The sequence below is a fragment of the Castanea sativa genome, chromosome 11, assembly GCF_040712315.1.
Source record: "Castanea sativa cultivar Marrone di Chiusa Pesio chromosome 11, ASM4071231v1".
Lineage (NCBI taxonomy): Eukaryota > Viridiplantae > Streptophyta > Magnoliopsida > Fagales > Fagaceae > Castanea > Castanea sativa.
This window is the reverse complement of record NC_134023.1, coordinates 4,921,172-4,938,965: the sequence shown is the minus strand read 5'-3', so window position 1 is coordinate 4,938,965 and position 17,794 is coordinate 4,921,172. Positions and strand designations below refer to the sequence as shown.

At 33.7% G+C, this 17,794-nt stretch overlaps 2 protein-coding genes across 2 annotated transcripts; one reads left to right on the top strand and one right to left on the bottom strand.

The window, feature by feature from the left end:
• Positions 1–444: 444 nt before the first annotated feature.
• Positions 445–4,182, top strand: LOC142617499 (ubiquitin-conjugating enzyme E2-17 kDa-like). Its single transcript, XM_075790387.1, has 5 exons — positions 445–540; positions 2,142–2,219; positions 2,810–2,937; positions 3,643–3,747; positions 3,900–4,182. Exons 2-5 carry the CDS (start codon positions 2,150–2,152, stop codon positions 4,041–4,043), a joined length of 447 nt encoding a protein of 148 aa, XP_075646502.1. The 5' UTR covers positions 445–540; positions 2,142–2,149; the 3' UTR covers positions 4,044–4,182.
• A 1,676-nt stretch (positions 4,183–5,858) lies between these two features.
• LOC142615397 (uncharacterized) lies at positions 5,859–13,979 on the bottom strand. The gene is made up of 3 exons (XM_075788146.1): positions 12,498–13,979; positions 10,679–10,924; positions 5,859–6,367 (listed from the first exon to the last, which is right to left on the bottom strand). The coding sequence occupies exons 1-3, from the start codon at positions 13,218–13,220 to the stop codon at positions 6,236–6,238; spliced, it is 1,101 nt and encodes a 366-aa protein (XP_075644261.1). The 5' UTR covers positions 13,221–13,979; the 3' UTR covers positions 5,859–6,235.
• Positions 13,980–17,794: the final 3,815 nt, after the last annotated feature.

The following is a 17,794-nucleotide window of genomic DNA, read 5'->3' as shown; positions in this document are numbered from 1 at the left end:
ATTTTATTTAAAACATATTTTAAAATTTTTAGGAAACAAAAATGTCATGACATCATTTTATTAGATAAATTAAACATGTGTGGTAAGCCTATGTAATATTTAGCAGGAAATATAGATGAGGAGACTATTTATGCAAACAGAATATAACTTTAGAGGGTCTAATCAAAATTCTTTCATAATATAAACTCCAAATATTCTCAAACTTTAGGAGTGTAATTTGCAATTTAATCAATAATAAATAAATTAATTACATTCAAACCAAATCAACCTCCTCACATAATTAAAAGCCATAATTAAGGAACTTTTAAATATAGTGGAAAAAAGAAAAAACTAGTAACTTCTAGAATTCTTGGGGTTATATTCGTCCTTGTAAAAAACTTATCAAGCCGACCTCTAACACTACTAGTACTACTAGGAATTTATAAAGTCTATAAAAGCACGTTGGTCCAAACCCTAGAACTCCATAACTTTGAGCTTTGTACCAGATCTTCCTTGGCACAAACTCTCACACTCATTCAGTTCAAGGCTTCAAGTCCCAATGTATGTATATACCCACTTTTACATCCTCTGTCTACAGTCTTTCTCCATATTCTCTGCAAATACTAGTTTCATTTTTTTTCTTTTCTTTTCTTTTTGTTTTAGACTATTAGGGTTTATGGGGTTAGCTGTTTGGTTGCTTATATACGTATTCATGGCCTTTTTCTCTTACTATATGGCCATAGGTTTACTGGGTGGACCTTGAACTTGATGTTAACGATTTACTTCTTGACACTTTGTAATTTGTCTTCTGTTTGTTTTGACTTCAAATATTTTCTCTACAAATTCTTAGAAAACTTCTTCTTTTCTTCCATGAATTGTTTGTTTGTTTATTTTTCACTGGTGCGATTCTCTTTTAGGAGACCCTTTTTAATCCTCGGAACTATGTTAACAAAGTTTTGGTTCCTAATTTTGAAAAAAGTTTTGTTGTTTATGATATATACATAGGATTAATTAATTATATGCGAGTATGTTGAGGTACTAAATTAACTTTGGCTGTACGAAAAACAAAACAAAAAATCCTTACTTTTGAGTTTAGTGGGTCGTCTTGAAATTGTAAAAAGTGTTTTTTTTTAGTGATTGCTTGTGTTTTTTTGATGTCCAGGTTTGAACTGAAGTACTGCAGGTTCTGGTTCTTGATGTGATCAAAATTTGAGGGTCATGGTGTTTTCTATTCAATCTAATTGTCTGACAAGAATGTCATTGATTGGACCAACAAATTTGAAGTTTGATTTGCACAGTTTATGTGGATTTATATAATGCACTGAATATATGTTAATAATTTTGAGTGTGGAGTTGATTGCTTGGGGGCAATAGGCACGGATATATAGGGAGTTCAGTGTTTAATTAGGTCAAATTTGTATGCATGTAACCTTCAGATTCTAGCCAGGAAATTTATTTTCTGATTTCCTTTGAAGATGTCTGCACTTTAACAGATGCATTGGTGTTTTTATTAGGATTTTCAGTTTTTAATGATGATGTGCTGAGTTAGATTCCACAGGCGTTCTTATGTATAATATATAATCAATTGAAGTTGGAAAACTTTATAAAAGTTCGGTGCATAAAATATTAGTGTAGAAGATATATGTAGAATGTCTTTTAAGCTGGGTAGTAGCTATTGGTTATAGCTCAATTGAGACTTTCTTTGTTGTAATAATATAGCTCATTATCACTATTGGGGGTGAGGTATTGACATTAATTAAAAAAAAAAGAACTGGAAGGAATACATACATATTTCAATAAAAAGCATCTACTCTATCTTATAACAATAGATAATTATTTGATTTTTACCTATCGAAGTTAGTGGATTTATTATAGATTTACAATTGCATTGTTGTTCATCACTTCATATATCTGTTCTTTGTCAAAAGATATTACTCAGTGTGAATGTGCCTGGCTTTTCCCTTTATTGATGATTTTGGTTTTATATGCTTATTGTAGTTCTACTGATTTTGCACCTAACCATTTGAGAACATGTTCTATATATTTCCATTATCTGATCCTTTTACTTCTGGTTTTATTTTTTTCTTTTATTGATTAATCTTATGAGAATTAGTAACAAATTTTACTCATGTTGTCTTGCTGTTTTGTGTTTAAATATACAGATTCTGTGATGGCTACAAAACGGATTCTTAAGGAGTTAAAGGATTTGAAGAGGGATCCTCCAGTTTCTTGCAGTGCTGGTTTGTTGCCAAACTTTCTCATTGTTTTCCCTTATGACATACTTTCTTTCTTACTATGTTACCATATGCTAAACACTTGACAATGTATAACTTTAATAATATCCTTGTTATAAAACTTTGTTTTTGCATTATCTGTAATTATGTTTCTCAAGATTTATCTGCATATACAGTGTTTGTTATAGTTAACATTGTCAATAATGTTACTTTTTTTTTGGACTTGTAGCACTCTACCTTCTTATGGTGCCTTAGTGGAAAATTTTTAGGAGTCATATTAGTTAGATTTGCATTGCAAAACTACTTTGATTGCCACTTTTTCTCTCTGAGTGCTGAAGGAATTTATCTGTTAATCTACTTAATGGAGTACTCAAATATTTTCTTGGTTTGTGGTAAAATGTTGAGGCTCCACGCTTCTGTTTTCATCACTGTCAGTGTTAAGCACATTGTGAATGCATGCCAAAACACCGGCAAAGTTGACATTTTTTTTCATAAAAAAAAAAAAGCTGACTTAGTTACATTGAAGGACTTCTATAAATTCAACTAATAATTATAATGTTTTTGATTTACAAGATCTAAGTTTCACATGTTTATAGGTCCCATTGGAGAAGACATGTTTCATTGGCAAGCAACAATAATTGGTCCACAAGACAGTCCTTATGATGGGGGTGTGTTTTTGGTTAACATACACTTCCCACCAGATTACCCATTTAAGCCTCCAAAGGTAATGACTAAATCTTTTTGTATGCTTGTAGAATTCTTAAGGTGTATCTGTCCCTGTCAATTCGTGTGTCCTCTTGTTTGTATGTACCTTAACCTTTGAACAAGTTAATTGTAAGTTTACTTTGAAAGATGTAAATTAATTATGATAAGAGATGGATCAAGTAGACACAATCTTTATCCTTCCTGTAATCAAGCTTTTTATCTGTTCATTGATAGAACACAATAGAACTATAATTTTCAATTTAGAATGTTATGATTAGATATGTGGTATTCCTTTGATTGCGTTGACACCATGGTCATTGACTCATTGATATACTACCAAGAGGTCAAAATACAATGTGGACAGTCTGAATTCATGGTTTTTCTCTTTTGTTTTTCTAAGACATCTTCCTGACTTTAGTTCTCCCAATTTATTTGTGAACATGCTTTCCAATCAAAACTGGTTGAAAATGGAGACTTTATGAAAAAGCTGTTACACAGAAATATACCTATGTATGTACTTTCATGGAGATGTCCATTTCAAAAGAGAAAAAAAGAAGGAAAAAACAAATTACTAAAATTGTCTCCATGAATTGACATATAATATTATATACCTTGAATTTAAAAGGTTTGCTCAAGTTGCATTGTTTATCGAAATTACAGACTGTTCTTCAGCTCTAGTCAAGGGGATACATTTTGATTGACAAACTTAATTGTGATTTGGCAGGTTTCATTCACAACAAAAGTTTTCCACCCTAACATCAACAACAATGGAAGCATTTGCCTTGACATTCTTAAAGAACAATGGAGCCCTGCCCTTACAATATCTAAGGTATCATTTTAATGTAATCCATTAGTTCTTTAACTTTTGTCAGTGGTCTTGGTCACTCACTTTGGCAGTGTTAACAGTGATAAATATATAAGCATAAGTTAGTGCCTCACTTAAGATAAAAATTGTTTGATCAATACAATAACTGGTTGCAGGTGCTGTTGTCGATATGCTCACTACTGACAGATCCAAACCCGGACGATCCTCTTGTCCCCGAGATTGCTCATATGTACAAGACCGACAAAGCCAAGTATGAGACTACTGCTCGAGCTTGGACTGAGAAATATGCGAGCTCTTGATTTGATTTCAGTTTAGGGAACCTATAGGTTGAGTGAAGTGAATTTAAGATGGGTTCTCTAGTAATTTTTTATAAATACATGTGGATTGAGGTTTTGTACTTACATATTGAATGCTATTTAGGTTTATAGATATTCATCATTTCTCTTTTACTACCTAAGTTCTATTGCATTTTGTTTGTGGTTATGTCCACAATCAAATACAATTATTTGCCTATTCATGCTGTGGTCCTTATCGGCTGTCACTAAAATAAAGAAAACTGCATTAGAAAAGACACAGGGAAATTTAGTCAATGTATGCATTTCCCTAGCCATGTCAGCTAAACAACCAGGCCTTATTTTCGGTTCATGTATATAATAAGTAGCATAAAACTTAGCTTTGTTTACAAGCCCAAGCTGGTTGTATTTTGGCTCTAGGACTCAACTTGTGGGATGATTTATAACATTTCCCTCATCAATTGCCCATACCCACGTGAAATAATTAGTGGAAGTGGTTGTAGCTGGAGGTAAGGAGATGTGATGATATAATCCAGTTGGGTGTTTAATTCCTTAGAAAGAGAAGATTGAGTACTACTGTGACATTATCTGCAGACTGCATGGGAAGCCACAATTTGTCAAATTTGGCTAAAAATGAATGCTGAGAGGGTATGTGAATTAATTAGTGGAAGTGGTTCTAGCTGGATATAATGAGATGTGATGATATAATAGCATGAGAAGCCACAATTTGTCAAATTTGGCTAAAAAAAGAATGCTGAGAGTTCATGGAAACCAAGTAAGAACTGAGGAACAGATTATTAGACTAATTAAGGATGATGCTAGTGCAAAGGATGGTGCTAGCAATACAAGTAATTCTATCCAAAACCATGTCCTTTCTATTGAATTGGAAGGGGATAACTTCATTTTTATGCTAGTGTAAAAGGGAATATTGTTTAGAGGAGTTAAATATGCCTTTTATGAGTTGTTTAGTTGATGTGGTTAAAATTGTATTTGCAGTTGAATGATGCATGTTTTGTGATTGTGCTTCTCTGTATATCTGTACATCTCTTTTGGAAATGAAATCACTCATTCATCCAAAACAGAAGTGTTTGGATTGGAGAAGTTTCTTGATTTCAATTTTCTTGAGATAGTGAGACAGGACATACAAATCAAAGGGATAAGCTTCCAAAGTGGCTAATTCATGTCAACAAATTCAAGCTATGTATATATGTTCTTTGATTGAAAAACTATAGGTTTATGAGAGCCTAAAGACATAATCACAACATCAAGTTCATAAGGAGTTATGGATTATTGCAGTGCTTGAATTACATTAATTAAGGATCAATCTTGTTCTGAAATGATATAATGGAGGGGACAAAAATGTCAAAGAAGGACGAATTAAGATCGATAAGTAAGATGAATATTTGTCTGCAATATTTTATCCAAGGCCTTCTTGGCAAATAAGAGTATGGAATTATTTATTCCTCTTCAATTATTCACTTGGCATCAACAGCCAACATCTCAAACATGCACAAGGGCCAAAACCAAATTTTCCATTGTCAAAAACTTTGTACACAATCTTCAAAATATTGAACATGCTTGGAATATTTTACAATTTACTAAAATTCTGAATAATCGGATGACCAGTTCCGGTGGACAAATATTGCAATGGCAGCCAGCTTTGTAAGTGGCCATCTCTTTTTATTTCCAGCCAAGGCCTTATAACAAGGATGATCATTTAGAGAAATGGTAGAGCATATTATATATTTGGTTGGTACAACCCAATCTAATCCTCAAGCATTCCTACATGGATGGTTTTACTTGGACAATAGAAAAGTAGCATAAACATAAGTCCAACAGACTAAACTGAATCTTATTTCTCCCAGAATGCAGTTCATCAACATACTTCACATAAAAATGTCTCAAGAAGATCAAGAAACTAAAAAATGGTATCACATTGCTAATAAACAAAGCATATTTACCTACCTCTATACCACCTGAGTCAATGCCTAAGGATACAACATTTATGTTTTCCTTTTTTTGGTCACTTGATAGAGTTTCAACAAAAAATATCACCCTCCCCCCCCTTCCAAAAAAAAAAAAAAAAGCATTAAACACCATAGCCGAAAATCAATGGTAGAGCTTCCAGAATTTCTTTCCTCCTCTCCTTGTTTCCTAGTTGATGGCTGATATACAATATTATGCACAAATCAAACTGGTCATTGATGGAATCCAGTTAGAAATCTTTGAATGCCAGCAAAATCAGATACAATGTCCAAACTGTGGAAGCTCCCTCTAATATCATTTTCAATGTACTTTGCAAGACACTTGCACTGCTTCTCGCCATTTGTCTACAGAGATGGGAAATAATGAAAATAAATACAAGTAATAGATTACATCAAGAATATCAATAATTTTTATAACAAGAATCCACGGCAAAGCACTTCTAAGAGCAAGCCTTAATTAAAAAATTGGTGAGTTCACATCTAATTTAATTATGTTGGGGTCAAAAGCTTAGAAAATACCCAATATTGAGTAGGGTAAAACAAGTCAAGAATCCAGGAGAAAAGATTCTCACATCAGGCTTTGTGTAAGTCATTAATGTAATGAAATAAATATAAGGATGCAAATGGCGTCTTTCCTCAGAAATAAGGGTGGAGGGTTAAGTCACAACCATATCATAGCTATAAGTTATATTAACTACATGTTGAAAAAAAAAAAAAAAAAAAAAAAAAAAAAAAAAAAAAAAAATTTATATATATATATATATATATATATTTATAGACACACACACGCAAATAGGTAACATTGTAAAATGTTCGTTACAGTGTTACTTAATCATCTCCAACTAAAATTTAAGAGTTCATATTGAGAACGAGAAAACATTTCAGCTTGTACAATGTTTGGGGTTGGGGAGGAGAGGGAGTTGAAATGGAGGAACTGTATTCTTTCCTCATGACAATCTTTACTTCAAATTCTTTATTACTTCTATGCCTGTGTAATTCATAGGAAAAGGCAACGGTATGAATTATATGTGCAGTATATGGAAATCTATGATAAAACACACAGTCAAGTTTACTGACTCAAAGGAAGAGAACAAGACCAAAAAAAAAAAAGAAAGAAAGGAAATCAACTTTGTATTAGAGTTTTTGCCTTTTAATGTACTTGTCCTACTTGAAAGAATTATCACAGAAAAACAGTTGGTTCTTTGATTAAACATGATGTGATTTATAGCTCATTTCATGATTAGAAGCAAGAGATGTCAAACCTTGGTGCAGTGGTAAGTGCCATCTACCCCAAGCGATGTATCATGAGTTTGAGACTAGGAATTAACCTCTCTAAAATTGTGGATAACGTTACCTACCAACTACCTCTCCTGGAAAAAATGAGTCTTGTGGATTGGGTACACCATTTTTTTTTTTCGTTTTAGAAGCAAAGTCTTTCTTACAGGCATCCATGGTTTGCCCTTTTTTTACACAGAATTTAATTTAAGAATTCCCTGTTAATCAATGTTGTCAAAACTGTACCAGGTAGAAGTTTATTCCGCATATGACGCTCTAAGACATTTATTATTATTATTATTTTATATGTAATGGCTATAAGGAATTTTTTTTATCTATTCAATATGTATTTATATGTACTAAATGATAATATGAGAATAAAAAGAATAATAAGAGTATATAAAGTTAATACATTCTACTATCATTTCATATTCCACCCATTGTAGGAAAAAGTCAAATCAAATGTAGACAAAATGAGAGAATAATCTAGAGGAAGACTATTAGGCTAACTTTAATCAGGAGTGCGCTTTCAAGTCTCCCTACCTATTCCTTGTTCCTCTTCCCCATTCCTGTTAGTGTAGCCAACAAGCTGGAAAAAATACAGACTTCCTGTGGGGTGGGCTTCAAGGGGGGCATAAATTGCATTTGGTTTATTAGTCTACTATGTGCAATCCAATCCAAGGGGTACCAGGCATTCAAAAGCTGCTGATTTTTAACCAAGCTTTGCTTGGGAAATGGCTGTGGAGGTATGGGTTGGAACAGAAGTCATTGTGGCAAAACCATAAAGGGTTATTGATAGAGCGAGTACAGTACTACTTGATGTCAGAGGTACACTGGGAGTAAGATTTTATTGCCCAATTTTTTGGATGATCTGTATGCAGTGAAGGTAACCCCTACAGGTCCTGGTAGATTGGTTTCACTCCCATCACCTAAGACTGGATTCCAGGTTAAAAGTAATTATAGAGTGCTTCAAGTAAGGGCTGTAAATTAAATCCTATCCAATTTCCTTGGAAATGCATATGGAAAACGCTAACCCTGCCTTGTATTGCATTCTTTGTTTGGGAGATGGCTCTTGGGAATATATAGGTGATGGATAATCTTTGAAAGAGGGCTTTTATCATGGCAGACTGGTGCTGCCTGTGCAAATCTGATGGTGAGTCGGCAAGCCATCTCCTGTTATATTGTCCTATTGCTTGTGACGTGCGGGCTTTTTTATTTTTCCTAGGATCACATGGGTCATGCCAAATTGCCAAGTTATGTTATGCCAATGTTGGAGTCTTGGAAAGGAGCCTTGGGATCCTGTAGATTCAAGGAAGTGTGGGGTTTCATTCTTGCCTGTCTTATGCTGTGCATTTGGACGGAGAAGAGTCAGTCTACACTTATGGGAAAGGAGTTAACTTAGCCTAATTTTAAGTTCATGTTTTTGAAGACCCTTTATGAATGGAGTTCGAAATCCAATACTTTCTAAGCGTATTCTTTGATGGAGTTTTGGATTCTTTTCTCATTCGCCGTTAATTTCTTTGCTTGTATCTTTCTCTCCTCTTTGTGTCTATTTTTCATTGATGTTTTATTTTTTTTTAAAATTATTTTTATTTTTGCTGTATACTTCCTGTATACACTTTCTGTTTTCACCAAATTGCCATTACTTAACAAAAAATGAAATCCAAAGTAGGGGTAAAATATAAATTATGTTTAATGAGCTCACAAAACGCAGGTAGTGTAAAGGAGTATGAAATACTTTAGCATATACTATATGGCATAACATGGGAGAACACAAAATTAAATAATCTGTGTCCCCTAGATATTGAAAATGTAACATTAATAGACAAAAAGGAGAGACACAAACCACCCAAAAAAGGAAAAGCATAAGAATGACACTGAGGCTTCCTCGCATATAAAACCACTAGAAGCCATGCAACAGGGAAAAGAAAACATTTAGACTTCCTCATAAACAAAACCACTAGAAGCCATGCAACAGGGACAATGGTCAAGGTATGTGCACACCTAGCAATTACCCAGAAAATCATGGTTTCTGAACCATTTTGACCCAATAACGGACTCCAATATGGTCTATAAAGACACAACCAAATTAAATTTAGGGGTTGGTTCAAGGCAAAGGTATCAGGTTCCAGAACAGCAGAACTCATCCAAACTAGATATTAAAGTCACTAAATAACACTATTGTTAATAGTATTTTTAGAACAGCATTAGCCATATAAGAATCCTAATAGCACATTCCAAACCCATTAAACTTCTCATTAACCCCAAAATCAACATCTCAAGTTCTGTTTCTTTCCTAGTCTCCCATCAAGTTCTTGTCCTTTTCACCAACAAGTCATATAGATATTGACAGTATCAGTTACAGAGAGCCAAGTTTGTACCTTACCCAGGTCCTTTTTTTGTCTTATCATCTTTGGTGACCTCCTAGCATGATAGTCAATAATCAGGACTTCTAATTCTTGACATGTATCAGAGGGTTTTAGTCTCTACAACCAAGGATGGGAGGGGGTTTCCCATTTGAAAAACTTCCTGTGCTTATGGTACAAATTTGACCATTCCTAACTCACCAGAGTGCTTCATTTCTTTGTTAAACTTATCTGTTGGTATGCATTCAACAATAGATGCATCAGGCTCCCTCTCATTCCTTTACCCACACTAATGCATGTACAATCTGTGTGTAGCAGCACCATTTTCTCACAAGTACAATTTCTACAACAGTTGATGATGGAGTCCATGCTTGGGACTTTGACACTATGAATTGATGTGTTCAGGTTCCTTGGGGATTGTTGAAATCCTTTCTTATGCTAATCCAAGCATTGGAATTTAACATTTATAATTTACAAATCCAAAAAAAAAAAAAAAATTGTACCCAATACACATAACTCCCGCTTTTGTGGGGTCTAAAGGAGGTCATAGTAGACAGTCTTACCTCCAAATTTGTTAGAAATCCCTTCTTATGCTAATCCAAGCACTGGAATTTAACATATATAATTCAAAAATTCAAAAAAAGGTTGTACCCAATGCACATAACTCCGGCTTTTTTGGGGTCTAAAAGAGGTCATGGTAGGCAGCCTTACCCCCAAATTTGTTAGGAGGGGCTGAATCCCAAACTCGAACCCGCAACCTATCACTTTTGGTAAAAGGCACTTGCCATTGCACTAAAGCTCAACCGCTTGTAATATACAAATCTAACCTCAAAGTAAAATCCAGTGTAAATTCTTTTATTTTAACAAACAGAAGATAAAACAACGTTGTGGATATTGCAATTTCAAATATTTCTATAACATTATCATTGAGAAAATGTTGAAAAATAATATATATTTGGTAGTATGATCATTTAAAATTTTGAACTCTGGCTTCTACGTATTAAAAGATCATTACCTCAAAAATGAAAAATCCACCAGGTCTTAACATCAAAGCAGCCCCATTGCAAAGATGGAGAAGATCATCCATGCCATTTAGACCACCATCTAATGCAAGTCTCGGTTCATGTCTACCAACCTCAGCTTGTAGCCCAGGGATATTGTCACTCGGTATGTACGGTGGATTACTGACAATACCTGCAAGTTTTCCTTCCACATCCTTCAATGGTTTGAACCATGATCCTTGCCTTAATTCAATTACATCCTGAGTGGTTTGTAATAAAGTGCAGAAGAAGAAAGAAAAGAAATTAGAGCTATTCTATTTTGCTGGAAGCAAGAGGGGAAAAAGATAAGAGTGAAAAGTAAGAAACCTAAAAAATTAATACGCTTCAATTTCTCATAGTAAAATAAAAGGCTAATTACAAATATTTGCCATATCAACCAAGTTGCATTGTCCCACTAAAGTTTAAAACTGAGCAATCAATCCCCTAATGTTGCTTAAATTTCCAAAAGCCTCCCTATAATTCGAATTGCTGTCAAACTAAGAGCAAATTATTGCATCAATGTGCCACCAATCCCAAAGAGGAAAAAATGTGCCAAAGCTCTTTTCAGCCTTTTCTTCTCCTCATGCCTCTTAATTTGAGAGCACTTAGAGCTGCAGGGTGTTATTTGGAACTTTGAGCTACATAAGAGGAAATTTTGATCTCAGCATTCATTGCATATCCAGTTTACTATTTGTAGTGTTGTTTTAACAATAAACATCACAGATTTACCCCATCCCCCACACCACCCCCCCCCACCCCCAAATGAAAAATGATTTAGCATTCTTTGAAATTTCACTTATAACATCTGAATGCCTTCAAAGAAATGGAGAGAAGGAAGAAAAAGAAAAGCGACTTTGATAACTACTAAAGGAAAATTATTCCCAATTTTTTTTAAAGTCCTAATAATTTGGACATTGATATCTTAAAAAAAAAACTACCCCGAAGGTGTCAGGTAGTTAAAATTATTACAGAGCACCTACAAGATTTTTTTGAAAGTCCTTGCCAGGACAATGACTGTGTTAGCCATTATAAGTGCATTTGCATTAGGAACCTTAGACGATGACTTGTTAATGCAATTGAAGATTATAAATAATGAGGAGAGTTATGCATGTTAGTAAATTTAATTTAAAGAAAACCTACTAAGTAATCAACAAAGATTTCCCTTGCATTCCTGATATTGAACCCTCTAATACCACAATAACACAAGACACAATTACTATACCCATGATAATTGGGGCTATAGTTTATTATAAGCGGCTAGGGTTTGGTCAAAAAGGGAATCAAGAATGCTGTAAAGGCTTGGCCATCTTATTAAACTTAATCTTTCAGTAAATTTCATTAGATCTAGTAGCAATACATTCACGAGAAAAAATGGAGGACTTATATGTTGAATAACAACAACAATCAGACCTTATTCCCAAAATTTGGGGTCAGCTATATAAACTCAACAGACTAGTCAAAGTCGGCCACATGTATTTTGTTCATGGCCAATCCCAAGCCCGGAAAAAGGAGAGTTATGGTAAGTTGCTGGCTAAAGTAAAATTTAGCCACTGTATTATAAAAAGATCCACTCGTACATTGAATAAATAGACCATCTAAAATTGGAGACTATCTTTCACTTTCTATGTTGAATACATGATTTACTAGAAGCAAATTAAAACTTCCTGCATTCATTTCAACATGTAATATGGTCCAATATGTGGATTGTGGGATGAACACTATCATTGTTAGTGAGTTTTCATGTGAAATTATTGAAATTGGAACCATTACATTACAAATGATAAATTCACTAACCTGAAGACCATACTTCTGCACATTAAAAGCTGCCACGGACAGTGCGACAGGGCTTAAATCTGTTGCAATGACCCTCCCACAACTCCCCAATATCCTCCCAATTCCAATAGCAAGTGCACCGCTTCCAGTTCCTAAATCTGCCCACAATCCCTCTCTTAATCCTTCATTATTTGAAACCACATCAGCCACCAAGTCAACAATGAGTTCGGTCTCAGGTCTTGGAATCAAAACCCCATCTTGGACACTCAACACCAAGTCCCTCCAGTGCTCACACCCAACTAGATACTGAAAAGGCCTCCTCTCTTCAATCCTCCGCTTCCACAGATTGTAAAGCTCTTCTATGCCCGTCCTTAATCTTACATTTGTTTGATTGTTTTCAATACCCATTTGGGAAAACACTGTGTGATCCTCCATTGCATCTTCCATGAGCCACTTAAGCTCCCTGCACAATAGGTCCAAGTCTGGACCATTGTCGGAGTCTAGAAAGGTTGTCCCAACTGAAGAAGCAAGATTTTTGGCCCAATCATGCCATTTTCGGAGGTCAGAAACAGAAGCTGAGTGCAGTGGTGGTCTTAGAAAGAGAGGAATTTGAGGCTTCAAAGAAGTGGGTGGGGATGACATTGAAGAAAAGCAAGCGGGTCGAAGAAGATTGGTACTTATAGAGGGTTTAATAAAGACTGATAAATTAGAAGGAAAACATCCACGTATGAAGCTTAGCTTCATTTTTTGGCAATGTCAATGTCAAAAAAAATGTAGGTTTCTCTATGCTACAATATCATGCTTAAACCTGGAACAAAATTAAATAACCCCCAAAAAATAAAGCTACAAACTTCTATAACAACAACATTATCCTGCCAAAAACTCTTACCATCCACCTTATAACAAAACCAAATTCTGATTCCACCATAAACCCATTAAAGATGCTCCTATAAACACTATGACCAAAGCAAGAATTAAAGGCCTAGACTTTAAATTTCATCGCCAGCATTTCCACCATAAACCCATTAAAAATGCTCCTATAAACACTATATGACCAAAGCAAGAATTAAAATTTCTCTATTGAATTCTCTACCACTCTCCTAGTTCTGAGTGTACCAATAACTTGGCTTCTAACAATAATGAAAAGCAGAAGACAGAGACTAAAGCAAGAATGTCTAAACTTAACAGAAACATGAAACTAAAAGGTTTCTATACTTCAGACATATACGAGGAAAGGAGATAGAAAGATTTAAACTTTAAACCAAGCAGGGCCTTTCACTGGGCTTTTAGAATTGAAATTAGAGTTTCTATGTTTCATTCATTGATTAGAAGAAGAATTCTGTGTGTGAATTTTCGTGGCTAATATTCCCCTTTTTCTAAGCAACCAACCAAAAGGGAATGGAAGAAGAAGAATAGGACCTGGAGAACTTCACAGCCAGTTCAGGAGAGCTCCTTGGTCCTCTTCAAGGAGATGAAAAAGAGTGAGGTACGGTTGGGGAATGTGTGGGAAAAGTTTGGTTAGAGACGGGTTTATCATTTATGGGCTTTTTTTATTAAATTTTTTTTTTATGAGCTTTTAGTTTAAGGGTCCGTTTGGATACAGCTGAAAATTGAAAATTGAAAACTGAAAACACTGTAGCAAAATAATTTTTAAATGGGTGAATAGTGACGCGAGTCCCATTTTTAATTTAAAAAAATTTAAAAAGTACATGAACAGTGCACCACTGTGCGGTTACTGTTCACGCACAGTGGTGAACAGTGCACCTGTCCCCTTGTTGGAAGATGTGCGCAAGGAAGAAAAAAAAATAAATAAATAAAAAACGTAAACGCAGGACGCAGCCACCCAATCCAAACACACACTAAAATTATGTTTGATTTTTTTTTTATAAAGAGTTTTAATAAAACGTTCGCTTTTAATAATAACTCTTTATTATCAGATTAAGATACCAATTAGTTTTTAATATAGATGAGAATTAAATTCTAGATCTCTTGTTCAATCATCAGAAACTTTACCAGTTGAGCTAATTAGAACCCACTATTTATGTTTTAAAACCTGGATCAAACTTATCATTTCAATAAGTAAAAATTGGAAATTGAATCTTTTTTTAGTTTTGTGGTTTGTTCTAATTTTTAAAATCTTAGATTCATTTTGGAACTCAAGCTTTTATTTTTCCTTAAAGAAAAAGAACTTGTCTATTTGGCCAATAAATTATGCTTAAATTAAAATAGGAAAAAAAAAGCTGAAGCATATTTTAAAACTTAAATTTTAAATAAATTAAGATCAAGTATTAAGTTTTTTTTTTTTTTTTGAGAGAGAGAATTTTAACTTATGGCGTCTACTCCTGATGGTGCTTTTTATCATCAAACCAAGACATCAATTGGTTTTTGGTGTAGATGAGGATTGAACCTCAAATATCTTATTCAACCATCATAATCTTTACCAGTTGAACTAACTAAAATCCACTAAATCAAGCAATAAGTTATATGATTAAGAACGGAGTCATCTAAGGATGAGATTTCATATAAATAATATTGGAAAATCAGGTAACTACTTCTATATATATATATACACACTGTAAAACTGAAGACATTTGACCAATGGTTGACTTCTTTAGGTTGTGCCACACAAGTTTTAGAGTCTCCACAATTTTTCACATCACTAACTTTTTTAATTTTTATTTATTAAGATGAATTAGAGCATGGTTTTTGAAGCATTAAATAAGTCAAAAACGTGTGAAAACAAAAAAGGAAAGAAATAAATTCATTTAAGCCGAAACTGGAAAAATCATAATATGGAAATATCCTACACTATTTTAGTATTTTTACCATAACTTCTTGTGCAGATGTCTGATTGACCTGATTCTTGAGGCTATGGAAAGAAGAATCGAAGATCTACAACTTTGTAGTTTGCCACAAATTCATAAAAAAAATTATTTGAATGTCAAAAGTGGGCTGAAAGCTAACAGTGGATAAAATTCTGAAAATCAAGGGATTCCCATCCTAAATTTGAGGGATTTTTTTTTTTGGAGGAGGAGGAGGAGGCTGAGATTATAGGAGGGGAAAAACCCTAGAATGTTTTATTTTTAAGAAAAGAAGAACTCGACTCTTCCCCTTAGAAAGAAATTATTTGAATTTCAAAAGCGGGCTAGAAGCTAATAGTGGATAAAATTCCAAAAATCAAGGGATTCACATCTTAAATTTGAAGGATTTCCACTTTTTCTTATAGAAAAGGCTGAGGTTGTAGGAGAAGAAAAACCCTAAGATGTTTAATTTTTAAGAAAAGAAGAACCCGACTCTTCCCCTTTCACGTTTCAAGGATCTGCCTCTGCTTACCTCCCTCTTTGACGGCCTTCACCTCCCACCTCTCTCTCCCTAACGCAATGCCTTCACCCTTCACCTCTATCTCCCTGTCAGCTCCATCAAACCCAAACACAATTCTTACAGCAAACTCAAATACAAACTCAGCATATACACTCCCTTCACCAATGGCAAACTCAAATACAAACCCAGCAGACACACTTTTGTGATTTACATAAAAAGGAGATTATTTTATTTATCTGGATTTATCAAAAAATTAAGATTTTAATTTATATATTGTTTTAATATTCTACATTAACTAAATTTTGTTTTCTCTATGATGCCTTTCAGTAGTTCGATTTTGATTCAATTTCCACTTGAGATATTCAACTTTATTTTTTTTACTCCCTGGAGTTGCAAGAGACATGAAATGGGTCCCACGCTATTATTCACACATTTAAAAATTATTTTGCTATAGTGTTTTCAGTTTTCAGGAATAAGCGGTATCCATTCCAAACAGATCCTAAATATCTCTACGTTTCTCTCCAAAACTTCACAAAACATTTTCTCATAACATATTTTTCAACCTGAAAGCCTACATAAAGCTAGAGATATAATTATTTCTTTTATAACTTCTAATTTCAAGGAACAAATTCCAGACTCATTCATTTATTTTCAAGAGACGTGTTTATAGGTGAGTTATTATATCAAGTTTTCACACTTGACATTGCATAGCTAATGACTGATTTGACTAGATGGTAGCAATAGTTTTTTATAGTCTAATTTCATATTCTTGATGTTATAATTCCTTAAAAGTGATGTGTTTGTTGTTGCTCGGAGAAGTTAGCAGTATATGGCAATTTTTTTTGAGATAAAGTATCCAGGTACTTTGTTTTGGGCTTTTACATGAATTTCATATTTCTTCAATCACAACTTTCTACCATAGCAAAGTGTAAAATAGAGTGTTTTTAACATTGTTTAATTTGACAACCTCTCAAGTGCTTGGCATTATTTTTTTGAATCTTACATTCAATAGGTTTCCCATGCATCGCACAGATTAGCGACTAGTATAAAATAAAATGAAAACTTTTGGATTTTATTAATTTTTCTAACGTTACTACATAAGCTCAAAAGTTGATATTTTTCCACATTAGAGCAATTTATAAAAATTTATTCTAATTAAAATAATGATTGATATTTCGTACATCTAATCATCTATTTTTTGGGTTCATTACTGTAAGCCTAAACCCAAATATTAGAAATGAATCCTAGGAAAGAAAGTAAAGAAATTGAAGCAGGTTTAAAATACAAATTATTTGCAAAAAGGCAAAAGCAATTACCTGTGTGTTAAATATGTACAAATATTAATTCAAGATCATTTTATGAATGAAGTAAAGCCTAAACCAATAGTCCATCCCTAAAACATTGACTATATTTTCAAGAGACGTTTATAGGTAAGTTAGCTTGAGAACTATGCATTAAACAACAAATCCAAGAAACTGAGAATTACACTGAGCCACAGATTATCACGAGACTTCATTCAAAATTTTAGGAAAATGAACGTTTGTCAATACAACATTGTACTCAAAACGATTTTATATATAGTTCGTAATCACCAAATAGTTTATGACAATTCCTATTCAGCATTGTTTCTTTCCTTACAATTTCAACCATATGAAACTAATGAAAATATGCAGCTGACCTTAACTAATCAATATAAAGAGAGAGAGAGAGAGAGAGAGAGAGAGAGAGAGAGAGAGAGAGAGAGAGAGAGAGGTGCATTGAGTAAGTCATCAAAATTAATAAGAGTGGTTGCCACTTGCTATCAACTTGATATGCTCCCAAACTTTTTTCACAAAGTTTCTCTTAACTTACGCTCTGTTTGTTTCAGCATAAACATTTTTTGGAAAATGGTTCATTTTTCAAAGAGTATTTTTTAGAAAATTGTATCATTTTCTAGTGTTTGGTAATGACCTTGAAAATGAGTTTGAGAATGTTTTCTGGTGTTTGGTATGCAAATT